Source organism: Stegastes partitus, unplaced genomic scaffold (genome assembly GCF_000690725.1).
Source record: "Stegastes partitus isolate 25-593 unplaced genomic scaffold, Stegastes_partitus-1.0.2 Scaffold209, whole genome shotgun sequence".
Classification (NCBI taxonomy): Eukaryota; Metazoa; Chordata; class Actinopteri; family Pomacentridae; genus Stegastes; species Stegastes partitus.
Window position 1 is genome coordinate 485,590 of NW_007577940.1, and position 11,219 is coordinate 496,808.

The following is an 11,219-nucleotide window of genomic DNA, read 5'->3' on the forward strand; positions in this document are numbered from 1 at the left end:
AGATCTTCTATAAGTCTGTTGTGGAAAGTGCAATCAGCTTTGCAGCCATCTGCTGGGGCAGTAGTATCAGAACCAGAGACGTAAAGAAGCTAAACAAGCTGATCAAGAAAGCTGGTTCTGTGCTGGGGATAACTCTGGAACCACTGGAGCTGATTGTTCAAAAAAGAATGCTGCACAAGATGATGAAGATGATGGAGGATTCTTCTCACCCTCTCCACAACACAGTGAAGAATCAACAGAGTGTGTTTAGTGGGAGGCTGCGTCAGCTTCGCTGTCGAACGGAGAGATACAGGAATTCCTTCCTGTCAACAGCCATCACCTTAAAAAACAAATCCGACTGACTGAATGATTGTTATTGTTGTATATAATATATGTTATATTGGTTTAAAAATTAAAAATTAAAAAAAAGGGAGCTTTTACAAGATTGAATTTCCCTTCTGGGATAAATAAAGTATTTTTCATTTCATTTCATTCATTTTCATTTCATTTCGTTTCATTTCATTTCATTTTCAATGTTTAAGCCTACTCAGAACTTTCATGTTGCCATACGTAGAAGGTCTTTCAGGGTCCATTGGACCCCAGGAAAGAATATGTGCAAAATATTTGTTGATATTCATTGTAGACTTTTATGCTATGTTAAACAAATTTTCTGATAAGTTGACGGATTTTTGGTTCCAAATGCATGACAAATGTTCCCTCTTTTTATATTACAAAAAAAAAATAAAAAATCTTCAAAAATAAAAAACACGATACCTGTCACCTAAACCAAATGGCCTGAAATGGGTTAAAAGGTACTTCCTGTAATTCATTCAATGGCTTCCTTTACATCATTTTAAGGAACATAAGCAGGAGTTTGTGTAGTGGTTGATTAAACACACACTCAAAGGCTCCTGGAGGCAACCTAAAGCAAACAACAGCAAAAAAAAAAAAAACACTTCAGCATTTACAGTTTCACTCACAAAGTCATGACAGAGAAGATCTCCTCTGATAACCCTGCAGCAGCAGCACCTTACATACTTTACATTTACTGAACTCAACACATATGGAGACGCAACTGTTGGAGAAATATCATTTTCACCATCATATTGGTATATCAGTTTTATTCCCTGATTGTGATTTAGTGTCCGCTCTGGTTACATGCGCTGTGAGTATCTGTGTTATTGCTCTGTGGAAACACAGCCTGCAGTTCATCTGAAAACTGTTTTTTTGTTGTTGTTGTTGTTTTTGTCACAGCAGCACTGTTGACAGAATCTTGTGTAAATGCTTTATTGTGGTGAATGTTTAAATAAGACAGATAGAATGAAGTGTTTTCATTGAAATATCACAATTTTAATGTTTTAAATGAATGCAATATTGCATTTTGGGAATCAGAAGGTTAATTATGCTGCAAAGTGCTCAGCAAAAAATAACCAATGAAACCCGACAAGGTCAGTAAAATGAGAATGAGGCCCTGGAACATGAGCACAGAGGAGGGAAAAACTGTACAATGAATAAAGTCAGAGAAATAAGATAGTGAGATAGTAAGACATGAGTGACCCCTGAGTTGGATCATTTTGTCTGCTTCCATCATTACTCTAGGAAGTCACACTTGACAGCAACAAGATTTTTTTTTAACAACACAGTGACTGACATAATAATGTTACTGAGGACTGTTTCAGTGGAAGTCAGAACTAAAGCCCACTGGCTTTCCAGACAGCAGCTTCAGCAGCACACTGTCTTCATTGGACTGGAGAGAGCTGCTGTTTGAAGACTGTCCAACCCGGATGAAATCCATCATTCTGTCACACGGTGAAATAGCTGCACAATAAGTCCATTTGTCGTTCTGGCAGTGAGCACATGCCAGTATCATGTCAGGATCCGCTGTAACATTGTATATGTTGTTCTCTTCTTGACCCACGTAACCGTCCAACAAGAGGAAACGTCCATCATTGTAATAGAGCAATTAATCAACATGTTTGTTCTTGAATTTCTTTTCTCAGAGGTGTCCCGAAATGACTCCTGTCCAGACCTACCAGAGATCCAGAACGGCTGGAAGACGACATCCCATGTTGCACTGGTGCGCGGAGCTCGGATCACCTACCAGTGTGACCCTGGGTACGACCTGGTGGGACGAGAGACCCTCACCTGTCAGCTAGAGCTGTCCTGGAGCTCACAGCCACCGTTCTGCGAAAAGAGTCAGTTCTGCTCTGATTTATGACATCTACCGCCCATCTGTTTGTGTGTGAATGTATCAACTTTGCATATTATCTACCTTGGGAGTCCTTAACATTTCTAGGAGTTTTTATAATCCCCACAGGATAGATTATAACAACGTTGGTGATGCTTCAAGGTTTGTGCATCCCTGTGCACTGAGCAACACCAACTACAAATATAGACAGTGGACAGTGGACACACTCGTAGTTCCACTCATAACACAATATACATATTTTTAAAAACCTCATATTATCAAAATACAAACATCAATTTCTATACATACAAGACAAGACAATATTGACCAAGTTATTCACCAAAAAATTGACAAAACTGCCATGTTACATTAAATATCAGTGTATCACAAATGCAAAAAGTTAAATATGTAATAGAAGACAAACTACAACAAAAAATGTACATTTAGAAATGAAAAAACTAAATATTTTTATCTGCAATACTGACTAATTGGACTTTCTCGATAAACACTTGAAATCTTTACATTAGCAGAAAACAATGTTCAAATATATGTTTTAAGTGTTTTCCCAAACATTTCCCATTTGTTAACAGTCTTTCTCTTGCAAAGAGCAAAGTTCCCTGCTAAGACCAGTTTTCGCCTTACCATAGCAACAGCATGTCTCCAGTGTCATTTCTGTTGGCTAGTTGAGGAAAGATTCCAGTTTAGAATATCTCTTAGTTGAGCAATGATGAGGGAGGAGACAGAGCAGGAATAGAACAAATGCTCTTAGTCCTCCTCCTGCCCACTGCACGATTACATAAAACATGTGAACACCAGAGTATTTTTTTGTTATTATCATTAAAACTATGATAAAGCTGAATGAGTGAACACAATGTGTGTATACAACATGTACAAAGGTGTAATTTGAAAGTTAAAGTTTTATGCTGATGTTATGAGCAACATGCTCAGTCTTGATAATCATGACTTCATGAAAATACTGTTTTCCAAACTGGTCATCATGAACATGTGAAGCTTTAGCTGGTATAATAAAGTCCATCTGGGAATACAATGCAATATATTGAAGAGTCGACACCCACAATCCGAGGACAGAAGCAGACTGACAGAAATAACTAACAGAACAAGAACTGAACACCATCAGAGGAGAATCTGAAAGACTCTCAAACAATCACTGAATGCTGCAAACTGGTTCGATTCAAGTGGTTTGTTCAAACTCTTATATAAAACATGTGAATGTTATTTCTCTCATAATATTGTTGCTAAAAGTTGACTGTAGAAGAAAAATCATGCTTAACAAAAAACAGATTTCTACTTTAGATTATGAAACCTGGAGTGGGTGTAAAATAATACAATTCAAACAGGTTTTTCAGCCCTAAAAATTCCATGTGTCCGTCTGTTGTACTTACAAGGTTATGGGGGCTCAGAAATTATGAAAAGGTAACACACATTAAAAAGTCCTACATTTCATCCCACCCGTATGTACTTCAGGGGTCTGTAACTCTGAAAATATTCACAATATGAAGGTACAATTTTAAATGACATCATTAAATATATTAGTTATATATACTGAAGATGAAGAAAGAGACTGTAACAGGTCAGATTAATGAGACTCATCAATAATACATCTAATCCACGTTTTTGCAAATTAGGAGCTGAAATTTAGTTTGTTGCTTCCAGCTGTTTGCAGGAGTTTTTCCTCTAAATGCAGCTTGGCGCTAGTTCAGACGGGCACGGAGTCAGGCTAGTCATGGGTCCTATTCTGCCCAATCATGCACCTACTCCTCCTTATTGGTGCGCCTTATTGCTCAGGCAGCATTCATTGATTCTTGCGCTCTTTGCTTACCACATCACTGCCACATCGCCGCCGCATCAGTTTATTGTACTGCAACGTTCTCCTCCTCTCCCCCAGCCTCCTCCTTGTAATATAAAGATTTATGCATACGTACGTTGCTTTTTAATCATACTGTTCCCATCAGTATTTACAATCATTTGACTCTGCCAGGGGATTTAGTGATCTCAGGCACTGTCTGTGTCATGCTTGCTCAGATCATTCAAGAGCATCACTTGAGTCACTGCCAAACTCAAATGTATGTTATTCTGAAATAAATGGTTTAATCTGACGAAGAGTCCTGTCTGATGATTATTAAATACCTGCATCACCAGACAGCAGCAGGTTCCATATGAACATCTTCAAAAGAGAGAGCCGCACATATTTATGCACAACAGCAGTAACTTCATTAAATTCTTAGAATTCTAAATGACCCTTAACATGGAGACAGGATGTATCAGGATCTAACAGCAGCTCACTCTGTGAACTTTTCTTCTATCAGACAGGTGAGCTTTCAGTCAGAGTCACAGTTTTTCAGCTGCAGATTGATCCTTAGTTACATAAAAATATCAGCTGATTCTGAGGAGGCCAGGCGTAAGACACTCATTGAGGTTTTATGGAATGAGCCTATTGAAATCTGCCAGTCTACCTCTGTTTTTGCTGTTTTATGATGGTGTATAATTCTCAACTATATCTCATAAATCACTGTACATTCTTTGTTTTCTTTATCATCCTTCTCCCAGTCATGTACTGCTCAGATCCCGGCCATGTCGAACACGCCACCAGGTCTCTGTCTGACCCCAAACTCCTGGTGGGTACCACCATCCAGTACAGCTGCAACCCTGGTTTCATCCTGCAGGGCGGCGCCACCATCACCTGCTATGGCCGAGAGCCAGGGACGCCTGTGTGGACGTCTCGACTCCCTCATTGCGTCTGTGAGTATCTTACAGTTTCCTGTGCAAAAAGAAACACGACAGGTTAGTTGCTGGTAGTTATTTTTATCAAACTTGTGGGCTGAAAGGTTGCTGAGGTTTACTAGTAATATGCCAGCACAGTGATTTCAGAAGCCTGTCATCAGGATAGACAGTTGCACATGGCAGTTAACTGAAGATGAGAGGCTCTTTTCCCTGTTGCTGTGCGATCTAACATGAGTGGGTTTGTGTGATTTCTTGCAAAGAAAAAAAAGAGCCCTGGTTCTCTGTTTCCTCTGCTGACACAGATCACAGCGTCTCTGCATGCCAGAGACGATGCTTCATCTCCTGCATTTCATCTCAGGACTGATGATATGTGTGTGTGAGTGTGTTTTCAGGGTTATTAATGTTTGTATGAAGTGTTTGATATGTAAATGCAATGCTAATGCACCGTACCAATCAGCCCTCAGCCACCTGGAGGAGGGGGTGGAGATTATCCATGAGTCATGTCACCTCAGCCGGAGCTTGTCAAATCTGTCAGTCGAGCTCTGATGCAAAAACCTCTGATCAGTGTTGAGAAACTCGGCGGGATCCATCCAGCTTCTGTCTTTTTTCCCCCTTTTTCTTCTGTGTAGCTGAGGATTCCGTTTCTTGTGAGAACCCTGGTCTCCCTGACAATGGCTACCAGATCCTATCTAAGAGGCTTTACCTGCCCGGCGAGTCGCTCACCTTTGTGTGTTACCAAGGCTACGAACTCAAAGGAGAGGTGGCAATTAAATGCATCCTTGGAAACCCATCCTTTTGGAGCGGCCCACTTCCACTGTGCAGGGGTGAGATTTGCAGGATTTAGTGTTTTTAATTTTAATGTGCAGCACTGTGCAAAAGTTTCAGGCTCTTTAGATGTTTACATTCTTCCTCACCACACAATACCATCATCAGCAGGATGAGTCCAAACATCCAGCCAGAGTCTAAAGCCCCTTTCAGACATGCTCTCCTTGCCATTATTTTTTATGACATCTGACTGCGTCAGTTTCATGCCTGAATGAGCTCCCTGTTCACTTTTCTGTAAAAGTCACGATGGAAATCCAAGATTAGAAGTTTGGACCTTGTAGCATCTCACTTTCGCTGTCACACTGACAGATAAGCACAGGTTCCATATGAACATCTTCAAAGAGAGAGAGAGCTGCACATGTTTATGCACAGTAACTTCATTTTTTTTTAGAATTCTAAATGATCCCTGACATGGAGACAGCATTGATCAGGATCTAACAGCAGGTCACTTTGAACCTTTCTTCCATCAGACAGGTGAGCTGTCAGTCAGAGTCACAGTTTATCAGCTGCAGGTAAATATTTAGTTACATATTAGTCATCCTCAGGTTGAATCCTAACTTCCGTAACAGCTATGGAGATATTCATATTTTACTGTTGGTAAAGTTACTGTTGTCCATCACATATGGACAGAATTTTCACTGTTTGGAAAATCCTAAATAAACGAGACTGTTAGTTATTTGAACAGTTTCATAAGATGTCTTTTGTTTATTAGTGCAATATTATATCTTATACATCACTGGATTTTCTGTCCAATCTCTCCGTGAACGAAGAATATAGTACTCTCAGTGTGGTGGGAATGTCTGAATGAAGTCATGAGGAACATTTAAAGTGGCTGAATGTCTGAATGACAGAATGCCATCACTCACAAAAGATTGATGAAGGCATTAATGCTACATATTCCATGTCTAAAAAGGGCTTGATAGAGCTGGCTTCAGTCCTGCAGCTGATTGTCTGAACCCCACAGAGTCCTGATCTCAACATTATGGAGTCAGCCTGGGATTACCTGAGGAGAACATCTGTTAGAAGTTCTCCACCATCCCACCAACCCACTAAGACCTGGTGATGCTGTTTTATATACAAAGGCTGCAAATTCTAGCCACTTTACTGTATTTTGTATTTGCATTATTTTTGATTTGTACATTTAGCTGTACCTAAAACCTTTGCACAGAGCTGTAAATGTTGTGTGAAATGTTTCCTTGGTCTCTTACCTTTCCCTTTGAATTTTATGCATGCACGCAGTATTCTTTAAAGACCTCTTTGCCCATGCTTGTTTCTACAGATTGGTCATGTCCCTATGCATGCAGGTGACAGTTTGCTAAACCCAAACCCCTCTTTATCAAACAGCGGCAGTCCAGTCACAGCTCAGCACAGAAGGACTAGTTACAGTATTAAAGAGTTCAGAGGATGGTGCCTATATATAAAGGCTATTCCAAGATCTAAAACATGAAAACACAGCAACAGAGCAGAGCATTATGTTTGTCTTGTCTAATAAGCTGCAGACGTTAGCATGTCCACCTTCAGTAGGCACCTAGTCCTAATTCCAAGACCAATTTAAATTCATTTGTTGGGTGACAGCTTAAAAATTAGTAACATGGTCTACTTTGAACACTATGGATGGAAAACTGGATATAAGAATACAAAATGACACCTCATTCATTCAAGTAAAACTTTCTGTGGTGCACATGTGGAAAAATGTTTGCAAGGTTCCTCCACAAGGTACGATGAAGGATTCTCATCTGAGTTCACAGAGAGAATGTATGAGTGAGATCCCTGCTGGCCGACCTGCTGGCTGCCAGCACACAAGAATGACTTCATATAATATAATCTTATAGTGTTCAGTTCTGCTATACCAACATCAGAAAATGTATTTGTTGTTTCAGTGGTGCTTGTTTCCTCAAAGATTGTCTCTGCACTGTGTCATATTTCCACTTTGAGTGGACATTAGCAGCTATGATTTGCTCTTTATTTGATTTCGGGAAAGTTTATACACCAGCTACTCCGGCAACCAAATAGCATTTCTTTTTCTGAATACATCAGTTAGTCTGTATCCTGAAAGTAAAGGCTTTTATTTATGGCACTAAAAGTGAAAAAAAGAAAAGAAAAGAAAAGAAATAGAAGCAAGTGCACAAGCTAAGCAGCCTGATCTTTGTAAAGTTTTCCAGTTCTTTGTTTAGTTTGCACCATCAAAAAACATAAATAATGACATAAAAATTCAAATTACATTAAATTTACATTGTTCACTATTTAATTTCATTGCATACACATGTACACACAAATATACACACACGAACAGTCAGAATTAAACTGAGAGACACTATGTATTCGTAATAACATAGCAATAACCTTTTTTCCTTAGATTTATTTTGATGGCGCAAACCCAAGCCAACATTAGAACAACATAAAAGTATGGAACTATTAACTACTTTAAAACTAGGATTAACATTGAGCTATAAGATTGATTAAAAATAATCATTTTGGTCATGTAATTGTTTTCATAAAAAGGAAAAATATTACATCTCTTTTCTTGTATATCATTATGGTCATTAAAAATGTGGTGTTATCTCTGTGCCAATATTACAGAATGACACTTGTTTCTCTAGTTCTAAATACATTTATTTAAAACTGATCTTGTGAAATGACAACATAAGGTGAATATGCGAGAACCGAGAGCCTGACGGGAGTATTAACAATAAGTACTGTGGGGATTAACAAGCCTTGTTACGGATACAAACTCGTAGGAAAGTGTGATGTCGATTTACATATGCACTGACTGACAGAATGATGTCTTGCAGCCTTCCATGACTGCTTTGGCAACCATGCTTTGGAAGGTGAGTCTGTCTGTGTACGTTGGTGTGCTCTGACGCTGTGGGCTAAAAAAGACCACACAGTTTGTTTTCTAGACTCACTAAAATAAAAATAAAAAAACACACAAAAATCAAACAAACCATCACACAAAAGAAGAAAACAACACTTCACCTCTGTGTGTGTGTGTGTGTCTGCCTGTTCTGCCTACATCTGCAAACATCTGCCGCCAAGTACATCCCCACTGTGTGTGTTTGTCCCTCCAGCTCTGTCCATCTGATTACCTGTAGCATCCGCCTACTTGTGCTGAGCCACCTTTAATCAGCCTGTAACACCTATTATTTGTCCTCTGGATCAGACACTGCCTTTGATTAATCTTGATTTATTCATGTGTCGTCTGTCAGTTGCAGAGGCGACTGCAGGCTCCCCTCTGGATGGAGGGAACATTGCGCTGGCCATCTTCATCCTGGTTCTGCTGCTGTCAGTGCTGCTGGGAGGAGCGTATGTCTACGTCACACGGTAACATTGTAGACTGCACCTTTATATGCTGGGGCATTTCATATATCTGGAAAAAATCCCACCTGACCCCCTCAGAATGAACTACTTTTTATGCACAATAACTTTAGTATATGTATTGAAGCCATGCAACATTTTATCTTCATACTAAAAATATTTTCACACTTAAAAGCCCTTGAAGTACATAGGAGTGGGCTGAAATTTAGCACTTTTATATTTGCTTAATCTTTTTTAGTATTTCTAAGCCTCATAAATTCAAAAGTACAGGATTTCCTTCAAGGAGATGTAACTCTGAAAACATTCACTGTATGAAGGCAAAATTTTGCATGGCTTTAATAAATAAAGTGAAATTATTGTGCATAAAAAATCTGCTGATTCTGAGAAGGTCAGTTAGGAGCTTTGTTCAAATTTGATTGATTTTATATAGACTCACCCACCTGTGCATGTGCACCAGTAACTTCTTACTCAGCATTAATGTATATAACTGTTCCCATTTTGTTGTATTGGCAGCTTCTTGTTGGCAGCACAGAGCCTGTATGGTTCCATATTTATGATATGAAGCATTAAATACACTGCAATTATTCATTTAAGACCAGCCAGACACTTTAATGTATTCATTTTTTTAATTCTAATGAAGTAGTTTTGAATAACATGGTGTGATTCATTATGCATGTGCATTTTTTAACCTCTAAGCCTTCACTTCAAAAGATGAGAAATGATGAAGAAATATGTCTAAATATCTGTAGCTCGTCTAAAAGTTGTGAGTTGATTGAAAAAGTGACGTTTACTTTTTAGATTTTTGCATTTTTTTAAAAGTTCAGAAGGGGTGAAATTATGTAATATTAGAATGGAAAGAAGCATTAGAGAAAATTTTGATTAAATAGACTTGCTTTTGTGTAGTAGCTGTTTCCTACAAGGTTCATGTAGATAAGGTTGAGCTCACAGTGAGGTCATCTTCTTTTGCTGAAAACAGAAATATTTCATTAAACCATTATCAGTTATACTAAAAAAGAAGTACACTGGTAAAAGCTTCAAATTTCCTCAAGTTTTAAAGCAAAAGCTCTTCTTTATATCAAGTTTTGTAACCTTGCGTCTGCCAGACAGCTGACTTGTCATACAATGTTTTATTAAGCCTTTGTCAGCCACATCTCACCAAGTTATAATAGAAGTTTAGTGATATAAAGGGATAAAAGTCAGTAAAAATGTTTTGAGCAAAACAAAGAAGTGATGGATAAAAGGTGTGATTTGTATAGAAACCCTCTACATTGCTGACTGCCTGATGAGAGACTTTGGGGAAGACATTTCTGTTCATTTCATGTGAGAACTGTAATTCCACCTCTACTTTCCTCCACTGACAATAATGACAGATTTTAGATCCACCTTCTGGACATGAACTGTCAAGGAGCTGCATAACTGTATGTAACCATGGCAACGTTCATGCACAGTAACAATGACAGTTTAAACAGTGTTATCTCTGCAGTGTTATCTCTATTCGGATAAAAGCTTCAGTCTGTCGTCATAATTTCTTCAAGCTCTGGATAGGCATGACACAACAAGCAGTTTTTAACAAGATGCTTCTTTCTTATTGCAACAAAAAGCAGAAAAAGTATGTTTTATTGTGGCTGCCACGGTTTACTGATGAAACTTTATCTTATATTATACATGACAGAGAAAACTGGATCAGTGTAAGCAAACTCTCAGATTTGTGAAAAATGAGAATTGCTGAACCAACTTAAATGAATTGCTTCAATCTGTAGAAAACAACTGAAATAATTGTTTTCAAATTAAGTTAACGAGTAACATTATTGTCACTGGTTGAAGTTAGATGCACCTAAATTATTTTATTCCTCTCAAATGAACAATTTTCATTGATAAGACTGTCAGTTTTTCCCCAACTAAAGCATTTGCTTTACTCAAACGTAAAATGTAAAAGATGATGTTGTCATTAGGCATGCTTTTCTTTTCTTTACTCTATAATCCTACTCAAAGAAAGTGGTGATTGAGATGTGGCAGAAAATTTGAAAAAATTAGACTATCACATGACATCAGCTGCACAATAATAAAGGAGCAGTACACCTAATTTGGCTGACTCTATAGCAGTATTTATTTATTTATTTATTTACTTACTTACTTACTTACTTACTTACTTACTTACTTACTTACTTAC

The 11,219-nt window shown here is 38.3% G+C and overlaps 1 protein-coding gene across 1 annotated transcript in view; it reads left to right on the plus strand.

Annotated features, from left to right (window-relative positions):
- The window catches only part of sez6l (seizure related 6 homolog (mouse)-like), a 125,518-nt gene that overhangs the window by 112,287 nt on the left and 2,012 nt on the right, over window positions 1-11,219 (plus strand). The window contains exons 11-15 of the mRNA XM_008280773.1: window positions 1,980-2,174; window positions 4,736-4,927; window positions 5,539-5,733; window positions 8,527-8,562; window positions 8,941-9,055. Coding sequence (XP_008278995.1) covers window positions 1,980-2,174; window positions 4,736-4,927; window positions 5,539-5,733; window positions 8,527-8,562; window positions 8,941-9,055 — 733 coding nt within the window. The remainder of the gene's footprint in view (window positions 1-1,979; window positions 2,175-4,735; window positions 4,928-5,538; window positions 5,734-8,526; window positions 8,563-8,940; window positions 9,056-11,219) is intronic.